Source organism: Apiospora marii (genome assembly GCF_038362585.1).
Source record: "Apiospora marii strain CBS 49790 chromosome Unknown utg000009l_segment0_segment0, whole genome shotgun sequence".
Lineage (NCBI taxonomy): Eukaryota > Fungi > Ascomycota > Sordariomycetes > Amphisphaeriales > Apiosporaceae > Apiospora > Apiospora marii.
In genome coordinates, this window is record NW_027117381.1 from 267833 (window position 1) to 288351 (window position 20519).

A 20519-nucleotide genomic window follows, 5' to 3' on the forward strand; every position below is an offset into this window, starting at 1 on the left:
AGTCTATTGTTGTGTAGTGGCGGTGCGGTGCCAGGGTAGCATTGGTAGCGAAGGGCTTCACATTAGGGAAGTCAGATGTTTGCTTGAACCACACCATTCCCGTTCTCCATCTCTCACATACTGACGATGACGGGGGCCAAGAACGTGAAGTCCGGACCGACTTTGCCAAGCAAAAACTAGATGTTTGATGAGATAACTAGGTTCAAAACAGACTAGGATCAATGTAACATCCATCAATGTATTTATGAATCTACATCCGGATATAGTAGTATTAACGGGGTAAATACGACAGAAGATTAGCTGGTAAGCCATGTCAGCAGCAAAATCTGGCTCTGTCATCTCTGGCTCCCCTGACCCTACTGGCTACGCCAGGGTTAACCGGGTATGTATCCAAACATCAAACCAGCCCAATCATGCCTTCTGCTCAACTGCCACCTTCTCGCTCGTGGGATCAATGGCATGCTTCTCGTCGCTTCCATGGCCGCCCATACCGGAGATCATGGCCGTCAACCCGATCTCGTTGTTGATCTCCTCCATGCGCTCGTAGTCGGCCTGGGCGGTGCCGACGGAGCCGAACACGACATCCTACATCGAGATTGGTCAGTCTATGCACACCAGCGAGAAAACATTGCAGTCGTATACGTACCATTTCTTCAAGAGTGAGTCGCTTAGTCTCGGGGACGTAGAACCAGATGAAGGCGGCGCCGATGGTGGTCAGGATACCGAAGAGCAGGTAGGTTCCATAGCCAATCTTCTGAAGCAGATCAGGAGTGACTTGTCCAACAATGAAGTTGTTCATCTGGGGAGGGAACGTTAGTATATAGCACAGCCAATGAGCACGGGAGGAATGTGGAGCAATAAGCTTACCCAGTTGCTCGAGGCGCCAAGCGAGACACCGTAGGGGCGCGTGCTCAATGGCCAGACCTCGGCCACCAGAATCCAAGAGCAGGGTCCCCAGGAGTAGCCAAAGTGGATGACAAAGAGCCAGACCATGGCACACGCCGCCCAGCCGGCGGCCGCCTGCTCCTGCCAGCGGTCCGCGTTCTTGGCGACCAGGATGGCGATGATGTAGTGGCAGGACGCCATGCCGAGCGCGCCGATGGCCAGGACGGGCTTGCGGCCGAGCCGGTCAACGTAGAGCACGGCGGGGATGGTGGCGATGAACATGGCGATGCCGACGACGCCCGTGGCGAGCAGGCTGGTCTCGGTCCCGCTGAGCCCGAGCCCCTGGAAGATCTGGGGCGCGTAGTACAGGATGGCGTTGATGCCGGTCCACTGCTGGAAGAACATGGTGACGCTGGCGACGATGACGCGGCGGAACATGGGCATGGTCTTGAAGAGGGCGCCGATGGCGACGAACTGCAGCTTGAAGATGTTCCAGTTGGTCGGCTCGCGCAGGTGGGGGAACATCTCGGCGACGGAGCGCTTCTCGAACAGGGACTGCGCCTTGATCTCGAGGAACTCGAGCTCGACCAGCTCGTGGTCCTCGGGCAGCCCCCGCAGGTCCGCCAGGTTCTTGCGCGCCTCGCCCTCGCGGTCGTGGTGGATGAGCCAGCGCGGCGAGAAGGGCATGAAGATCATGCCGACGAAGAGGACCAGGGCCGGGAACAGCTGCAGGCAGACGGGCACGAGCCAGGCGGCGTCCTTTTGCTGGCCCAGCTCGGTGCCGCCGATGTAGTTGGTGCCGTAGTCGATCCAGAAGGAGATCATGATGCCGAAGGTGATGGCCAGCTGCTGCAGCGCGACCAGGGCGCCGCGCACCTCGGGCGGCGCCACCTCGCTGTTGTAGATGGGCACGATCATGGCCAGGCTTCCGACGCCCATACCCGTGATGAAGCGGCCGCCGAGGATGCCGTGGTAGGTGCTGCTCTGGGCCGTGGCCTGGATGATGACGCCGATGACGAAGACGGTCGTGGCCACCAGGATGCCGTACTTTCGGGAGATGGCCTCGGCGAGGAAACCGGACAGCAGGGTGCCGATCCAGGCGCCCAGCTCGAGAATGGCCGTCAGCCAGCCTTTCTTGGTCTGGTCTGCCGTGGGGTCGAGGGGGGCGTATTCACCCATGTCTTGGCTACAGTCAGTGCAAGCCCGCTATATGTGTGACTGATACTCCAATTGGATACTTATGAGAAGATAGACTTACGCTGTTCGAACGCGGGCATTGTGAGAAGACCCGAGAACATTCCTTGGTTGTAGCCATACAGAACACCACCGATACAAGCGAAGGCGGCGATGCGGAACACCTTGAAGTTCTTCACCAGAGCCATGGGGCCACTCTTGCCCATGAGGTTCTGGCGACGCTGAAGGGCGGCATCGTAGAGCGCCGCCCCGGTATCTGCGGCGACCATGATGAGCAGCGATGGTTTGTCGTCTTTTTATTAGTGGCAGCGCACCCGTGGGTGGGTATCTTGTTGAGCAAAGATTGGCTCCTTGGCAGAGAGTGTCCGACAGGAACTGACGACGGCCCGACCCAGCACGAAGGTGGGCAAGCAGGTGCAGTAATAAGTAAAGGCGCGCCTCGGGATGGGTTCGGGGAAAGGGGAAAGAGATCAATGGAGAAACTGCAGATGGGGTGTCCCGTAATATATTGCCTGGCCCCAATCTCTCCATTGCTTTACTACAGCTATGCAGTTCCCGACTCTTAGGTAGGATTCACGATGCAGGCCCAGCGCGGTCAGCACACCCATTTCTTCGCTAGCCTGGTGCGGAGAAACGGTGCCATTGAACGGTCTGGAATACAGGGCACTCGAAGCCGAACCGGCTTTCCGCACAAATCACATTGGCTGGCGAGGCACCCCATGAAACGAACGACCCATGCAGCCGTATGGGTCCAGAAGCTCCTTTTGCAGATGGCCAGGGGACCGGGGTATTGGATAAATGGCAACCCGGAACATTGGTAATAAGAGACCACATGGTTCGCCGTGCCGTTCTCTGCCTCGTCTTTCTCGGCGCGCGACGACTGGTCGACCTGCGGCTCTGGGAACTGTTGCTGTCCTGACCGCCATCTGACGCCGAGTATGCTGTGCCGTGTGATGGGTTGATGATGATGAGTAGCCCGTGTCATGCCACGGCGTGCTTGTCAGGAATGGCGACTAATGAATGAATGGCTGCATCATCTTGGCCTCCCGTATTGAGAAAAAAGCTTATTGGGGACTTTTCCCGGTAGTGCCAGTCGCTACCGGTAATAGCCCCCGAAATCTCCAGCGCTCAATGCGGGGAGGATTTGGAGAAAATATGGAGGAGATTGCGGAGGAAAACCCACTGAACCCCAGGCTCCAGGCCTGCCCAGGATTCGCCCAGCGCTCCCTGAGCCCACTATCGGTCTATTGTGGCCATGGGGGTTTTGGGGTAAATGGGTGGAGCCTCTAGGACTCTTCGCATTTAGCCTGAATGCCAAATAACCACAAACGACCCTTGCTCGGGTCTGCTTACGGCGACGAGAGTCGTGTCTAGGAGAGAATCCAAGACCAAAAGGTGGTGAACAGTAAAAGGGGAAACGGCTCTCTGACGTGGAAGAAATCACCCGAAGATCGGGCCTTCTCTCATATCCGCACGCACGGGGTCGCATGCGTGCGGATAGGTCACCATAAATATGTCGGGCCATTGGCCGGCGCTCACCAATGGCCGAGACTCCCTGTGTCCAGCTGGACCAGTCTTTGCCTGGTAATGACAGGCATTCAGACCTATGGACGGATTCCAGCTGCAGCAAGTCGGGCCTTTTTGCCAAGACCACCACCAGCAAGTAAGCATTTGGCACACCCCAACGCACGAGTAGATCTGACAGAAAGTCGAAATACCACGCGGCTTCCAAAGATCGGCCACCCGGTGGAAGGGTAACAGCAACGCTGCTGGCTGCTGGAGGGTGAGGCTAGTCCAGTAGATGTTCGCCTTTCGGTCCCGGGTGTGCAGAGAGCTGCATCATAGTCCAATGAACTACCTGGGTAAATGCGTCTGCTCTAGGGCGAGAGGATGCCAGCTCCCATCAAGAACAGCCATCCCGCCGGTTCAATTACATAGCTCTACTAGCGCAGAAACTTGGATGAGCTCATTAGTCCGCATCGATGATAAGCTTATACGAGCGGTGTCTCAAGCGGTCGGCTGCTTAATAGTCTTGGTACCGGTACGACCCGCATCGGCAGACGGGTGACGGGAGTGATGGTTTAACTAAATCTTCGGAGATAATGTACACTTGGCAACGCGACACCAGTCGCAAGACGACAGACAAAGAAGTCAATACGGCGAACACGTCGAAAGTCTCGTAAGCTGTCTATCGGCGGTTGTCTTCCAAACCATTGGCATAGATGTAGAAGTCTGATTGGCGGTTGACGTGCTCTGTATGTTCATATTCAAAATCAATAGAAAGCAAGCATGGCATGCAGCTTGGCCAAATTTGGGTGGCCCAGGCACCCAAGCACCTTCTCTCGCGATCGATCAATTAATCGACCTTGGTCGGATCACATATTGTCTACTTGTCTTTCAGCATCAGAAAACCTTGGTGAATTCACCGGTCGGATGTTTCGTCATACACTATTTCCCGAAAGAAAAAACGCGACAAGGATCATAACCAGCCAAAATGAGTAGTCCAGGACCACGGAAGCTGGTGGTTCAGATGTCGGGCGCGCCAGGCGCAGGCAAAAGCACCATGGCGATGCTGCTTCAGCGCTCCATTGGCGGCCTAGTCATCGACCACGATGTCATTCGATCATCACTCCTAGAAGACTACAGTGACAACCCCTTTGACCAAGTCGCCAAAAGCGCGTACAGGATTCAATGGGCGATGGCCGAACAGGCGGTCAAGCAAGGGCTAAATGTCATAATTGACAGCGTGTGCAACTACCAAGAGACGCTCGATCAGGGCATCGCGCTCGCGGGACGCCATGGTTGCGCATACTGGTACGTCGAGTGCAGGGTCGAGAGTATTGCGCTGCTTGATGAGCGACTCAGCGCCAGGAAGCCCATGAGGAGCCAGCGGACTGGGATCGATTGCCCACCGGCTGGAGCCAGCATAAATGGCCGGGGCGAGGAGGTGTTGAGGCAGAGGCTCGCGAATCCTTGCCGCCCGGAAAAGAATGTCATCATCGTAGACACGACGGCTGGCAGTCTGGATGTGAGCCTGGAGGAGGTCCTCAGGCAGATGCAAGACCGCTAAGGTCAGTGCGCAAGTATATGCTAGGTGGGTGGGTATTTCCCGTTTCCATAATGACATGCCATCTCAGCTGATTTTACATGGGAGCGAAGGAAACCTGGGATAACGATGGGATGGGAGAGATTCTGGACCAAATGCGTGTTGGTCATTGCACAAGTCTTCAAGTTGAGATGGATCCACCTAGGTCAAGGAGACAGACGCAAGCCGACGGGTCGGATGCAGACCTTCAGTGCGCGGTTCCGGCGCCGTAGCTTTCTTGCCTGCTGCTTTCCAAGGATGGGCAGTCTCGTGTGCGGCTGCTGAAACATAACGGACAGCGCACTCAGTCACTCAACTGTGGATCTGGAACTTGATGATAGAAAAGCACTCCGTGCAGACAGCTAGGTCTATTGAGCAATGCACGCCTATCGATTTTCTGCTGGGCGGCTGCAGCCAGTGTTGATGGGAGGAAGACTACAGATTTAGCCATTGCAGGCGCGCATGGTGAAACATGGAAACCGGGTACCTAAGTGCAAGTGCATGCATGCCAAAATAAGGTTCGGTGCCGCTATGGTGGCGATGGTAAGATGTCAAAACGGCAAGCAGCAAGATGGCAGATGAACTGGTGATGAACTGCTCGTGGGCGGCAGGATGGCAGCAAGAGGTGGATCCTACCTACCCTTACTACCCGCAATTGATGGGGGCAGAAAAGAGGAGGAGTTCGCGCGATCGGACGGAAAACGCGACGGGTATCGCTTCAAGCGCCACTGCGCCGCTGATCTTCAACTGCTCATCCGCTTCCTGTCCTTCAGCGGCGCGTATTCTTGACCCTCTTCACTTCAATATCCAACATCTGTCAGACGTTGGAGTTGGGCAAAATACCGATGTAGGAAGAAGATCTATTTCCAGTGTCTGACCTAACAGGCAAAGAGATGATGTAGCCAACCTCCATCGATTAAGAGGTTCCAACGACTGGCAATTGTCTGTCCAACGAATGGGAATTGAACCAATTTGATGTTTCCCTCACGTGACGAGCAGCCCGGTTTCTCTCTTATCAACAGACAGGCGTAATACGGAGTAAGCAGTCCGACAACGGGTTTGCTGCTGAACCACGACCATGGCATTGACAACGGGGGTCGCTATGTGCTGTCCCTTTTCCATCAATGTCCTTTTGTCCAAAAATATCCCCAGACCAACTACGATTCTAACCCTAAGCGGCATGGTATTGAATTCTTGGTTGCCTCAATGAGCGAACGACCCGGTGTTGGTGGTGGTTTTTCTTCCGATTTAGACGCGCGCCTCCAAGCAGAGCCACTTCTTATTTTGGATACCCTCCCCTCTCCAGCCAATCCCACGTCGGCTTTCCCGCCCGCCCGTCTTCAATTGTTTCCTTTTACCTTGCACCTCGATCTTTAACACAGCAGACTCCCAGCACGAGGTCCCTGTCCCTGAAGTAAGGAGTAAAGACGGACCAGAGCAGAAATGGGGGCTTCTGGGGCCAAGGGAATCAAGCGCCAGCTGCCCCTCTGTTCTTCTTTTCTGCTGCTACCCGAGACCTACTCGTCATGGAGGATTCTCTGCTGGGGATCTTTGCTCAAGCTTCTGGGGGCCACCACTACAGAGGCATTCCAGCCCGAGAGCGAGCTCCGCCTACCTGCCTGGCCTCAGCATGTCATGTCCTTTGCGCTTCATCGACATGATATGATCTGATTTTGTTGGCAATTCGGTCGCCAGTGTGACGTCTGCGCCTTATTGCTCGCTTCCAACGCACAGCACGCTCTTGCTGCTTCCCAAAGATGGAAGATGGGCAGGCAATGAGGGTGGTGTCAATTGCGCATGGACGGCAGAGAAACTTCGGTGCAATGTAGCGAACTGCCTGCCTAAGCCATCCATGTATGGCACTCACTTTGAAGAATGGTGTTGTTGCCGTTGGGGATTTTCTGGTAGGTGTATCAATCCCAAGCGCGTCGCTGTTGTCTGAATGGCCCGAAGGAGATTAGCTCCCCTCCTGTGCCCTCCTCCCGCAGTGCATACACTTGCTCTACACCCACCTCCGTCCCACTTTTCCATGCCCATCAAGGCTGGCGGCTACTGATACCAAGTTGCAGTCTGGTACTATTTTTGATCAGCATCATGCCGTACTCGACTTTCGCTCGGTACATACATGGCAATGTGTCTCTCCACCCCCTGGTCCTTTTAGGTTCTGATTCTGTAGCCGCCCTCAGATGCCATGCCGGGCCATCTTTCCTAACCGCCCAACACAAGACAGCCGCTACCCCAGCGACGCGCTCGACCAATATCAACCCTCACTGAGCTGCCTATCCGCTCGTTCAGACACAGTCTCTCCGTTTCAGCATCTATCCTGCAGTCCATGTCGAGAGTCTTGCCTTCATCGAGCCTGGTAGCTCCGTTTCAGATCCACCGCCCCGGATCGGTCTGCAGCATCCAAACCAACGAGTTTCATTGCGCTACTGGCTGTCGTTGTGCGAAAAGCTTCACTTATAAAGAGTCGCGTCCACTTTGTGACCCGTCCCGCTTGGTCGCCTTCCCCTCCTGGACCTCTTTCGCTACAGCATCATCGACCCGTTTTCTTTCGTATCGGTTCTCTCTGTCTCATCTTCTACTTCCCTTGCCATTTCCTTGCCCCGTTCGTTTCATCTCCTGGCTTCATTCGTTTGATACGATTTGTCCTCAGTGAATCTGGCTCTCTTCCCACTTGTGGCAACCTCCCAGCTTGGCGACAGACCGGACACACACACGCCCAGCTTTCGCTAATTGTAATACACACTTGCTGGACCTGAAACATATCACACCTCTTCCTTGATACCCATCATACGTTCTTCATCATGCCGAAACACACTCGCTCCTCCAGCGCGGCCCATAACCCCTTTGCTCATGCCATGCCCGTCTCGCTTGCTCCCTCTCAGCCCCTGGATATTGGATATAATGGCCGCCAGCAGCAGATGTCGCTCCAAGCGGCCTTCTACCAGACAATTCCGTCAAACGTAACAGCCCAGACTGCCATGGCCCCACAGGCATACGAACAGTACGCAGCCGCCGCAGCCATGCCCACCCAGTCGATACCGCACAGAGCGTCTTCTGGAGCTTGGTCGCCTCAAGACGACAAGAACCTCATCACGGCCCGGCAACAGGGTCTCAACTGGAACCAGATCCAGAGCAACTACTTCCCCAACAAGACGTCGAACGCCTGCCGGAAACGGCACGAACGGCTAATGGAGCGCAAGGGGGCCGACGACTGGGACGCACGCAAGCTGGAGAGGATCGCCAAGGAGTACATGGACATGCGCAAGGAGATCTGGCAACCGCTAGCTCAACGAGTCGGCGAGAAGTGGAGCGTTGTCGAAGCCAAGGTCAGTTCCCATTCCCCTTTGCTCGCAGGAGAAAGCCGGCCGTTCCCCGTACTAACTGCCGCGATCTAGTGCATGAACAATGGCCTGAAGAACATCCAGAATGCGTCACGTGCCGGGGCTCGACGGGAGCGCGCGGAGGCTGGCCAAAACGTATTTTCGCACGGGTATGACGACGACAGCGGCATCTCGGGCATTGGATTAACCCCAGTAGATGACCTCGACGCCTCCTACAGTAGTCCCGAGACTACCAGCTCCGACTCGCTCTCCGGTGGTTCCTACCACGGCGGTATTCCCATGCAACTCGGCCATCAAGCGTACAACCAGCACTACACCACCAACGCGGGCGGACTCTCTTCGGGCTACAGCTCGTCCGTCTCGTCCACTACAGCCCAAGCATATGGCCACATGGCCGGGCACTCGCATCAATCTTCCGGGGCCTCCCCGTATCTTGGCCACGGGCAAAGACTCCCCAGCGTCGATATGGGAATCGATGCCATCATCAACCGGCCAGGCGCGGCTTCTAGCATATAACGGTCTTCCAAATGGCGTCTTGGTATTTTCCTTTCGCCTGCACTTTGTTTTTTCTTGCTTGTCGGTGTACGGAGTTTCTGTGTGGGACACGTGCTCTTTCGGTGCGCCGCAGAGCTTGATGACAATCCTTTCTCTCTCTGTCTCTCTCTCTTTCACGACACAGCATTGCATCATGTCTTTTCCCGGGGGGCTTTTCAGTGAGCACAGGCGTTTTCGGCGTTACATAAAATCGGTCTCGGTGTTTTCTTACTTCAATGATTTTCGAGAAATTGGGTCGTTTGCGACCACGCTGTTGAGGAGAGAGGAAGAATGGCATAGGGGATACTCTCGTTTTCGTTTTACATGGGCGCGCGACGATTGGACATGTCCCGACCCGACACTATCTCGGCATAGCGATGCCGCTACATCACCCCCCTAATGACTGCACTTCTGCAATCGAGTTGGCCTATATTGTTTTCGTTTCTGCTTGGTAACGATGGATATATTTCTTGTGTACTCGGGCCTATATAGAAAGATACCTTTGGACGTTTGGGGAGGATGAGATGGAGGAAGATGAAGATGGTCGCTGTATGTTTACTAAGAGGGGCCGGAGGAAAGGACCCCCAAGTCGCTTTGCGATGGATGCAAAGGCAAAGACAACACTCATTAGTAACAATGGAACAAGTTGTCAACTCGAAGAAAATTTATGATCGTGCTTCATCTGCTTTACAGTATCGCACTTACTCTATCTTGATCAGATGGGATTGCATTGCATTGAGGTGCAGTCCTGTCTTGCAGGCTGCGGGCGGGCGATTGCTTGCGTTCTGGAAGGATGGAGGATTGAATGGCCAGAAAATGCCACTGAAGGCTCCCTCTAACGGATGCTCCAGGCACCGCCACCCCCACGCCCAAACGCCGCATCAGCCATCCTACAGCGGGGCCCAACTTACAGCGCTGGGGATTGATGCCTGGCAATATCAATCGACTTCACTCCATCAATGTTCGTGCAGATACGCGCCAAATTGCATTGGTGAGTTGGCATATGTAGAAGGTCTCTACATCGTGGGAAACTTCTAAGCCCATCTACAGGACATGGTCAAATATTGCCATTTATTTCATATTAATCGTTCGAATTCAATTGGTGGAACTCATGCTGTTCTGCCAGCCAGTGCCCATCTGCTTACCTTGTGACGTGATGCCATCCTCGCGCTTCCTGCAACTTCGAGCGTGAATTTCGGGTTCGATGGCCGAAAAGCGAATACATGATTCTCCTCCCAAGCTGTTGCATAGCAATACTCGGGTAAGGTAGGTAGAAATGCAAGAAATCGATCGATTACATTGGCGCAAGTTGCTTAACATCATTGTACTTGCCCCCTCAAGCCTGTGATCACAAACCAGCCAAGTCTCCAATATCCATCCCAAGAAGCTACTATTCTAGTCGAACGACTGTTACAGTGGGGAAATATCAAGTGATTACTTGCCTGGCGTAGTCGGGGAGCAATTGGAATTACCAAAGACACAGAGGTGCTGTAACCCAATGGGCAAGTACGGTTTATTCCAGTGGTCCTTTGCTCCCATCTTGACGTTACCTCCAATCCGCCAATATCCGTCCCATTCACATCCACCTCACCACTTCTTTGCCAGCCAATTTTCTGCCACAGCAGTAATACAGCTTCCACGAACCTACCCAAAGCATTCCAATCGATTTTTGAATCTTTAGATTCTCATTCCGTTGCACTCCCACTTCAGTCTCAGTTTGAAGTGAGATTATTGTGCTGCTACCCGCGGTTTTGGCAGTCACCCCACCACCATAAAGCAATTGCCAACCCGTCCCTCCTTCCACCAGTCACCACACCCCCATCAACAACCAACTTCCTTCACTTTTCGTATTGCAAATTCTTCCAACTCATCCATCAAACCGTTTTGTTGAGTCTGAAGTGTTCGGATTCCCTTCTGCACCACATCCTTCTACCCATCAAAAGAGATCAACATATTACACTGTTGATTCTCATCACCACCACGGCGTCATCCATGTCAAAGTACTAACTTCGCCATGAATAGAGGGCCTCCCCATGGCTCTAAGCCACCCAAGCTACCTTGCCCCAGATGGTCAAGTACCGGCGAGTGCATCTTTGGGGAAATCTGCAAGTACTCGCACGATGTTCCCGTCACTGGCACAGGCTCACCGAGCCAGCAGACGCCCTTGGTGCAGTTGAGTAGCAACAACCCCTTCCGACAGCAGACAGTCGTTTCCAGCTACCCAACCCGCCAACCTTCAACACCAGCAGGCAATACCAGGTCCCTGGTGCAGCAGCAGTCATCACTTTCACGACTCAATGTCCCTTCCCAGAACAGATATCCGTCGTCACAAGTCACCAATTGGCGACAGCCAGGACAGCATGGAAAAACGACCTATCTTAACCCACAGTCGTTGAACCCACAGTCGTTGGCTCCAGGCCATGTTGTTTCCCAAAGTAGGCAGCAGCTCGCACCCAGAGGCGATACCAGCTTTCAGAGCCGACAGCCAACATTCCAAGGCAACTACAGCTCCCGTGATCCTCAGCCTCAGCAGGTCAACAACCAAACCGAACTGAGGGATTGGAAACGGACTATCCGACAAGCGACCTCGAATCGCACTGCGCGTCTCCGTTTCTTCGAGCTGGCTCGCAAGCTTGTTGACGGCGAGATTGGCACCTCCCAGGAAATGATCAAAACCCTGGGCAAGGACGAAGGCTTGCAAGTCATTCGTGTTCTAGCTGAGCAGGTCATGCCTCAAGCCTCATCGAGCCAAGAAAAACTGACCTTGTGGGTTGCTGAGGTCGAACCGTTCCTGCGCGTCATCACCCATCAACGCGTGGTGAATTCGGCTGTGCTGGAGCAGGAAGTCTTCGCCATCTATAACTTCCTGTATGGGATCGGGGGGCAACGGATGAAGATATTATATAAGTTCATCATCGATGTCATATCGGCAGAGAAGCCGTCCAGCTCCCTTTCCATCATCGAGCTGAGTCTAGGAGTATTATCTAAAATGCTCGATTCCAACTCTAACAACATCGTCAACCAAGAGTTCTCCGCCATCGTTGGGCAGTTAGAGCCCCTGCTGGAAGACCAAAGTGGTAGTTACCTTGAACTCCAAGCACAGCACTGGTTAAGTTACATCAAACGCCGTCTGGGATTAGGCGACTTGTTGCCACATGCTAAACCGCAACAACAACCACAAGCTGTCGGACCACTTACTCGGTTCGTACTTCCCAAGAATCTCCCTGGCACGCTTTCATCTACGGGGCCCCGGCACGATAACGACCACGTGGATATTGAGAATATCAGTATCTTGCCAACCCCCGCCGAGATTACATCTACCAGCGATGAATATCTGCCCACCAATGACACCACGTCGTTCCATCACCCCGGCATCAGAGGTCGCATCGATCGAGAGTTCCGCCTTCTCCGAGAAGATACGGTAGGGCAGTTTCGAGACGCTGTACGCACGCAGTTGGAGAGGATGCAAAACCCCCAAGCGGTCCAGTTTCAGGCCAGAAACCAGAACTTCATCAGAACATTCACCTACCGCCAGGCGGAAGCGATCAACGCCGAATTTCATCGATCACGAGGCCTGGACTTACTGGTCCGATTCGAACAACCGGCGAGGGAAAGGGACAGTATCAGTCGAGAGGAATGGTGGATTCACTCGAAGCGTATGCAGCCCGGTGGTCTGGTAAGTGGCTTTTATGGTTTATTCCTCCTCCTCCCACCCGGCACATCGGTACTTGATGTATCGTTCATTCCAATTCTCCCCATGAGGTATCCCGTTTATTCCTTCCTGTTCCAGTGTACATTCATCGTTATCCCAGTATCTATTCTTTGTTATTCCAGTTATTCCGGTTATTCCAGTCCCTTGTGAAGAGAAACTAACCGTTTATTCGCTAGGTGTGCGTCATCTGCAACGATGGATCAACCATTTTCTGCGTCGTCAGTGAAGCGACTCGTTATCGTTGGGGCAGTGGAGGGACGCAGGCCGCTTTCTCGCCCAAGAAGGCGTCCCTCGCGGACAGAGCCGATTACGCCTATGTCCATCTGCTGCTGGCAGAACCTAAACAATCCAACACACTAGAAGCCTTGCAATGGTTTCGAGCGATTGGTCCTCACCAGCACCAGGAAAGATGCCTGGTGGAATTCCCAGGTGTGCTGCTTCCGTCTTTTCAGCATACCCTCGAGGCCCTGCAGCAGATGAGTAAGTCGCCTGACATACCTTTCGTGGATTTGATTGCTCCCGATCAACAACAAGCTGGGTTGGTGGATGTGCCTCCTCCCCGATACGCCACCATGCCGGACTTCGCTTTCGACCTCAGCAGCCTGACCGATGATGATACACCTTTGAAATGTGGCCCTTATGATCCTCTTGATCCGGAAGTACTAAGCCAACATTCAACACTTGATGCTACCCAGTCCGCAGCCCTCTTGACCAGTCTGTCAAAGGGCTTGGCTCTGATTCAAGGGCCTCCTGGGACCGGTAAGAGCTATACTGGAGAGAAGTTGGTTCAAGTCTTGCTCCAGAACAAGGAGCAAGCGGGTGTTGAGCTGGGTCCTATACTGTGTGTTTGTTACACCAATCATGCCCTGGATCAGCTATTGGAGCATCTCCTCGACAAATATGGTATTGGGCAGATCATCCGTATCGGTTCACGATCTAGGTCCACACGCCTCGCGGACTTTAACCTTCACACTATTGCCAAGAATGCTGATCGCACGAGATCAGAAAACTTCGCATTGCGGGGTCTTTACGGCAACATTGACTCCCACGTTGGATCTCTTCAGGCGTACCTCGACCAACTTGAAGCATGTCTCTCAAAGACCTCAATCCTCGCCCATCTTCGGGATAACTATCCCCATTATCACACTAAGTTGTGCGACGATGTTGAAGTATTAGACGACGAAGGTTTCCAGACTGTCGTCCATCGTCAGCAACAGCGGATGGAGCAGTGGTTATACGGTGGTAAGTGGATTTCAGCGTTGATTTATCCCACATTCCGGTGGTTATTCCGTATTACCCCAATGTTCTCGGGTGAAACGTAACGCGTATTCTAGAAGTTGCGTTTACTCCATCCTGATTATTCCCTCCTGGTCATCCCCTCCTGGGACACCCTCTTCATTCATATACGAATAAATACTAATGCCGACAGCAATAGGTGCCAGGACACAGGGTGCCGCCACCAACGCCGTTCCACGCGATGTGACCGAGCTGTTAGATACAGACCTCTCCACTATGACGCACGAGGAGCGCCAGAAGCTTTACTGTCACTGGGCTCATGAGATACGCGACCCCCTCATCGAAGAATTCCAGGAGGAATACGAGTCTTGGGAACCTATTCGAGATGAGCGTGACCGAGTTGCACGAGAGGTTGACCTTCGTTGTCTTTCGGAGGCAGACGTTGTGGGTATCACCACCACTGGTCTCGCAAAGAATCTGGATTTGCTGCGAAGACTGCAGTGCAAGGTGTTGCTTTGTAAGTCGATCTCTGATTTGGTCATCTGCGTGTCGCTAACTCGTTTTGTTTTTCAGGCGAAGAAGCAGGCGAAGTGCTCGAAGCGCACAGCCTCACGGCGCTGCTCCCCTCCGTCCAGCATGCCATATTCATTGGAGACAACTTACAGCTTAAGCCGCAAATCCAGAACTACGAACTGGAAAGCACAAATCCCCGAGGAGCCCAATACTCGCTGGACGTATCCATGTTCGAGCGTCTTGTATCCCCACCGCACGACGACGACCAAATGCTACCGTACAGTACCCTTCAAACCCAAAGACGAATGCACCCGTCGATTTCCGAGCTGGTACGTAGCACATTGTACCACGATCTGGAGGATGGAGGGTCGGTGGTCGACTATCCCGAGGTTTGTGGAATGAAGAAACGACTGTTTTGGTTCAACCATTCATCGCCCGAAGATCGAGCTCTTCAACCTGATCCCACCTCAACAACCCACGTCAACTCATTTGAGATTGAGATGACAGTCGCACTTGTTCAGCACCTGGTTCGCCAAGGAGCCTATGGGTCAGATGATATTGCGGTGATTACACCTTACCTTGGTCAGCTGCTTCGCCTTCGCCGCAGAATGCAGCAAATTGTGGAAATATCGGTTGGTGACCTGGACACAGAGGAGCTCAACTCTCTCGATATGGACGATGCTGGAGTACCATTTGATACCAGTAGCCAACCACCTACTGCTAGCAAGTCATCCCTGCTCAAGAGTGTGCGTCTTGCCACGGTCGACAACTTCCAGGGTGAGGAAGCCAAGGTGGTGGTTATATCTTTGGTGAGAAGCAACGAGGAGAAGAGATGTGGCTTCTTGAGCACATCAAACAGAATCAACGTTCTTCTTTCGAGAGCCAAGCACGGCATGTACATCATCGGAAACTCCGAGACTTACGATAACGTTCCCATGTGGAACCAGGTTATGGGTGTTCTTGGCAGCAACGAGAATATCGGAAACCATCTGGAGCTCCAATGTCCTCGCCATCCCGAATCGTCGTTGCTCGTGTCAGAACCGGATCACTTCCTGCAGCATTCACCTGAAGGCGGCTGCAACCTTGCCTGCGATCGGCGCCTGCCTTGTGGTCATGCTTGCATGTATCGATGCCACGCGGATCTGCTTCACAACGCCGCCAAATGTCTGGAACCATGCCCACGGCCTCTCAAGGGCTGCGGCCATGCTTGCCGTCGGGTTTGTGGAGATGTGTGTACACCACAGTGCGAAGTGCAACTGAAAGATGTCCATTTCAAGCTCAAATGCGGTCATGTCGCTACCTCGGCAGTTTGCTGGCAGGCACAGCATCTGGAAAGCATCGCTTGTCAAGCCAACGTTGAGAAGACTGTACCCGGTTGCGGACACACGGTAAGTCACTTGTAGTGCTTTTCCCCTTCCTGTTCAAGAGTAAATGCTAACGCCGAGAATCGATAGGTTACGGTGGCTTGCTGCGTCAACATCAGTGCCCCGACGTACAGATGCCAGGCGACTTGCAACCGCCCTTACGCCAAGTGTCGCCATTCTTGCCAGGGGAAGTGCCATGGGAAAACGCTCTGCCCTCCATGTGCAGCACCATGCGAAGTCCGATGCAGCCATTCGGTCTGCGGCAACAAGTGCAACGAGCCGTGTGCACCCTGCGCTGAGGAGAAGTGCGAGTCGAGATTCGGGGACTGGTACACTTGCACCAACAAGCATCTTTTCACCTTGGGCGAGAGCAGCATGCACGTCTCGGAGCCGAAATGCACCCAATGCGGTGCAGGCGTCAGTGGCATGGAAGATGAACCGGTGAAAGAAGCCGGATCACCGGGCAATACCTTGGAGGCTGCTCTATCCATGTTTGATCTGGGGCATTAAGGACGATGGCGTTATTGTCTCCGTGAGAGACATGATTGATGCATTGAGGTGTCGATGTTGATGTGCTAACTATGGACTTGCTGGGAGAATTGAGACGACCTGTACGATAGAAGAGCTGATGATGACATTCTGTGACACCAAGTCAGAGATGGACACATGGTAGCATTAGACTTGCACGATAGACAGATGAATGAACCAGAGCTTGTATGGCAGGCATTGCGCCCAGTCTCATTGACTGAAGGTCTTCTTGATTGATTACAAATGTACATTGGGGCGCAGCAGCAGGAAGACTGAATAAGTTAGCACCTAACTACATGACACCGGAACAAGCTGGCTGCATTATCCCGTTAGATTCTGCGGGCTTGCCACGTTTCCTGGACAGGCGGTGTGGCCATGCAGGACTTATGCGTACATGGTGGGGGTTTTGAGAATTGAAGGCCGGTTACATATCAATTTCTACCAGTCGATAAAGGGACAATGGCTGGCTACTTACATATCTAGCTCATGTTCAGTAGCGTAGTGGTATAGCGCTTGCGAGATAGGGCATGGCGATTACAACATGTCGCATGATGACAAGCAGCGAGAAGAAGTTTCGGAAGCCAAGGCCGCCGCTCATGGCGGCCGACTCAGATGCAGCAGCATTGCTTGGTTAAGCGATGCAGATTCAGCAATCAATCGCCCTGCCACGCAAGCCGAGGGAACCGTCTCGAATCGTCCAACCACGAACCCGCCGCTAGCTGGCAGACCGGCGCGAACGTGGGAGGGTCCGGGGTCCACATAAAACGAACCCCTCCATTCCATGCGTCTCTACTGTATTACTGTAGATACAGTACCTAGAGAGTTGTTGCTGACTAAATCACCAACCCTCGAGCTTGAGCTGACCAGGGCCCAGGGGGAACATGGACACGATTCGGATCCCAATCCTGAGGTAATGATTGAAGGGTCCTACCGCAACCGCAACACACTCCCACGACTATTGTGGGGAGGGGGACCATGGGACGGAAGTCCCCTAAGTAGTATATAGCGCCCGCTTTCTTTCCCTTCTCCTCCAGTAGTTCATTTGTGAATAGCTCAATCTCAACCTCTCTCTCAACCACCACCTTCGGTTCTCAACGACTAGAATACTACCACGGAAACACACAACGTCATCTTCCGACATCAATTTATTCAACATGGCTCCCTTCGGCAAGATCTACTCCTACCCCGGCAACTTCCGCGTGCAGCGCGTACGTTCCACCCCTCTCTCTCTCTCTCCACCTCACTCTGTCGTCACCTCTTGGTGTCTGTCTGGTCACATGACTTGACTGCCATCAACGGCGATGACAGACAGACACCACTCCCATACCATTGCAGACACAGTCAAGCTAACCCACCCCTGTTTCCCCCAATGTAGGCGCAGGTGGTTGCCAACATCAACGGCCTCGAGGTCGAGGTCCCCGCCGACTTCCAGATGGAGTCGACCAAGACCCCGGACTTCCTGTCCAAGTTCCCCATGGGCAAGATCCCGGCCTTTGAGGGCGCCGACGGCTTCTGCATCGCCGAGGGCGCCGCCATCGCCATGTACCTGGCCGGCAGCGGGCCCAAGGCCCAGCAGCTCCTGGGCGGCCCCGCGGACCTGCAGAAGCGCGCCCGCATCACCGAGTGGATCTGCTTCGCCGAGACGGAGCTGAACCCGCAGGTCCTGCCCGCCTTCGTCATGTGCGTGCTCAAGTACATGCCGTACAGCGAGGCGGCCTACGAGAACGCGGCCAAGAACCTGGAGCGCGCCCTCAAGCGCGTGGACCAGGCCACCGACGGCGGCGCCAAGAAGTTCCTCGTCGGCGAGGAGCTGACGATGGCGGATATTATGGTGGCGGGCCCCCTGTTCTTCGGGCAGGGCTTCCTGATCGACCAGAAGATGCGCGAGGCGGCGCCGGGCGCGATCAAGTACCTGGATAACCTGGCGGCCATGCCCGAGTTCAAGAACGTGTTTGGCGAGGTCAAGAAGTGCGAGACTCGTGTCGCTGCTCCTTAGATTGGGAGATAGGGTTGATGAAAGCGGATGGAGACTATGATGCACTACGTGTCTAGCAGTGGTCGCAAAGGTGTCCTAGTTGAGAAACCAAAAAGAAAGTAAAATGCATACCCCAACCACTTCATCTTGGATCACATGTGCCATTCTATCTGTTGTGCAACCATTCAAGACAGCGATTCAATGATGCATCCGTCAATGCTTGACCCATCGGCATTAGCTACTCAACATGCATGGCCAGTTGCTGCTCATTCTGCATACTCAACCCTGGCCACCGAATGGGGCAACATCCCACGATCGGCAAAAGCAGTGCGGGTCAAGAAGAAGCAACCAAGATATGTCGTTGTTACCTTATGTAAGATAAGATTAAACCACCTCTTCGATGGTGCCAAGCTTGAGGCGCTGTCGGAAGATTACCGATCAGTCGGTACTCGACCCGTTGTGCTTACTTTTGCGCCACGTGAGCCGGGCAGGGACGACCCCTGACTGTCACAGTTCACAGTATCTGATTACTTGGCCAAGAAGTGCCATCTGGCGACGTTCAACGAGGCGCAAAAGAAAACAGACGCAGACAGCAACAGATTGTGAGATCTGCAGGATCATGATCCAATTGCACCATCTCCGGGCCGAGACTTTTCAGGTCTAGAGTTTCATTCGGGCGCACATGTGCTCCCTTGCTTCTGTTCAGGCGCCTGCAGCATCCTGTCATACTGCTGCAGCGCCGGAAACGAACCAACCAGAGACCACGTATTCGAGACCCCCAACGCCAACGTCGGCATACCATCGCGCCGGGTCTCAAACAACGCTTGCAGAGCATTGACACCCCTCCAATAAGCGAGGCTTGGGTAGTATCTGCCGTTTTCGCTACTGCGATTGGACACTAGGGAGCCCACACTCTATCCACTCCTGCGGGCTGCTTACTGTTTTGGGTCGAAACGCTCGCCCGCCAAGGCCTAGGGACTACTGCGTACTTCGTATATAGGTGACACTAGGTGCACTTAGCCGCAATGCCTGGATAAAATTATAAATTCTGTGGGCGATGGATGCTACCCAATTCTCCAACCTCTGGCTGTAATGGAATAATATTCAACGGTCGATTGATTCTTTGTTTGCTTTGGTGGGAGGGTTCTGTATACTCGCCACACGAAAAGGACCTCCTGCTTCAACGATGTCGTCATCCGTCATGTCGTCTTCGCATACCCTCATTTCCGGCGTCCTGATTGGGATAATCGTCTGGGCGGCGATCAAGCTGTTCCAAGTGTCGCATCGCCCCAAGCCGTTATACTCCCTGCCGCCGGGCCCCAAGGGGAAGCCCATCGTGGGCAACCTCGGCGACTTGCCGCCGGCGGGGGCGCTGGAATGGGAGCACTGGGCCAAGCACAAGGCGCTCTACGGTACGTATGCCAAGCCGTGTGGCAAGACCGGAACGAAGAAGTCGAAAAACAAATGCTGACTGAATTTCCTTCGCAAACAGGCCCCATCAGCTCCGTCACCGCCTTCGGCACCACCATCGTCATCCTCAGCACGCTCGAGGGCGCCCGGGAGCTGCTGGAGAACCGGTCGAGCATCTACTCGGGCCGGGCCCGCATGGAGTTCGGCGGCGAGCTGTGCGGCTGGAAGTACATGCTCGCCCTGCGGCCGGCCGACCGGGGGATGCGCGCCATCCGCAAGTTCCTGCACGGCGCCGTCGGGACCCGGGCCGCGCTGGGCAACTACGCGGAGCTGCAGGAGACCGAGGTGCGGCGGTTCCTGCTGCGGGTGCTCGAAAAGCCTGAGGCGTTGCGGGAGCATATTCGGACGTGGGTTCTCCATATCGGTCCCCTTTTTTCTCCTCTAACCAAGGGGTTATGAATTCGTATTGCCTACTGACTGTGTGTTCTGTGACTCAACAGTGAGGCCGGTGCCATCATTCTTAAGGTTGCTTATGGCTACGAGATCGAGGCTCACAAGGAAGACCCCCTGGTCACACTTGCCGACCATGCAATGGACCAGTTCTCCAAAGCCATGATCCCAGGCGCTTGGCTCGTGGACATGGTGCCGATTCGTAAGTGCCCTCTTGCTACTATTACAACCGAAGTGGTCTTTGGCAGACCCTCCTCAGAGGAGAGTAGCTGACGTAGGATCCAGT

At 54.1% G+C, this 20519-nt stretch overlaps 6 protein-coding genes across 6 annotated transcripts; 5 read left to right on the forward strand and 1 right to left on the reverse strand.

Moving 5' to 3' along the window:
• Window positions 1-411: 411 nt before the first annotated feature.
• Window positions 412-2348, reverse strand: PG985_011579 (quinate permease; the record flags this gene model as incomplete). Its single annotated transcript, XM_066831346.1, has 4 exons — window positions 412-585; window positions 647-799; window positions 868-2066; window positions 2144-2348. The coding sequence occupies 4 exons, from the start codon at window positions 2346-2348 to the stop codon at window positions 412-414; spliced, it is 1731 nt and encodes a 576-aa protein (XP_066679396.1).
• A 2225-nt stretch (window positions 2349-4573) lies between these two features.
• Window positions 4574-5149, forward strand: PG985_011580 (ATP-binding protein; the record flags this gene model as incomplete). Its single annotated transcript, XM_066831347.1, has 1 exon — window positions 4574-5149. The coding sequence occupies one exon, from the start codon at window positions 4574-4576 to the stop codon at window positions 5147-5149; it is 576 nt and encodes a 191-aa protein (XP_066679397.1).
• Window positions 5150-7971: 2822 nt separating this feature from the next.
• Window positions 7972-9027, forward strand: PG985_011581 (myb family transcription factor; the record flags this gene model as incomplete). Its single annotated transcript, XM_066831348.1, has 2 exons — window positions 7972-8496; window positions 8566-9027. The coding sequence occupies 2 exons, from the start codon at window positions 7972-7974 to the stop codon at window positions 9025-9027; spliced, it is 987 nt and encodes a 328-aa protein (XP_066679398.1).
• A 2438-nt stretch (window positions 9028-11465) lies between these two features.
• Window positions 11466-16380, forward strand: PG985_011582 (AAA domain-containing protein; the record flags this gene model as incomplete). The annotated part of the gene is made up of 6 exons (XM_066831349.1): window positions 11466-11480; window positions 11531-12721; window positions 13021-13999; window positions 14193-14510; window positions 14567-15873; window positions 16057-16380. 6 exons carry the CDS (start codon window positions 11466-11468, stop codon window positions 16378-16380), a joined length of 4134 nt encoding a protein of 1377 aa, XP_066679399.1.
• Window positions 16381-17552: 1172 nt separating this feature from the next.
• PG985_011583 (uncharacterized protein) lies at window positions 17553-18394 on the forward strand (the record flags this gene model as incomplete). The annotated part of the gene is made up of 2 exons (XM_066831350.1): window positions 17553-17606; window positions 17774-18394. 2 exons carry the CDS (start codon window positions 17553-17555, stop codon window positions 18392-18394), a joined length of 675 nt encoding a protein of 224 aa, XP_066679400.1.
• Window positions 18395-19559: 1165 nt separating this feature from the next.
• On the forward strand, window positions 19560-20506 carry PG985_011584 (uncharacterized protein; the record flags this gene model as incomplete). Its single annotated transcript, XM_066831351.1, has 3 exons — window positions 19560-19785; window positions 19866-20190; window positions 20284-20506. The coding sequence occupies 3 exons, from the start codon at window positions 19560-19562 to the stop codon at window positions 20504-20506; spliced, it is 774 nt and encodes a 257-aa protein (XP_066679401.1).
• Between the last annotated feature and the right edge of the window lie 13 nt (window positions 20507-20519).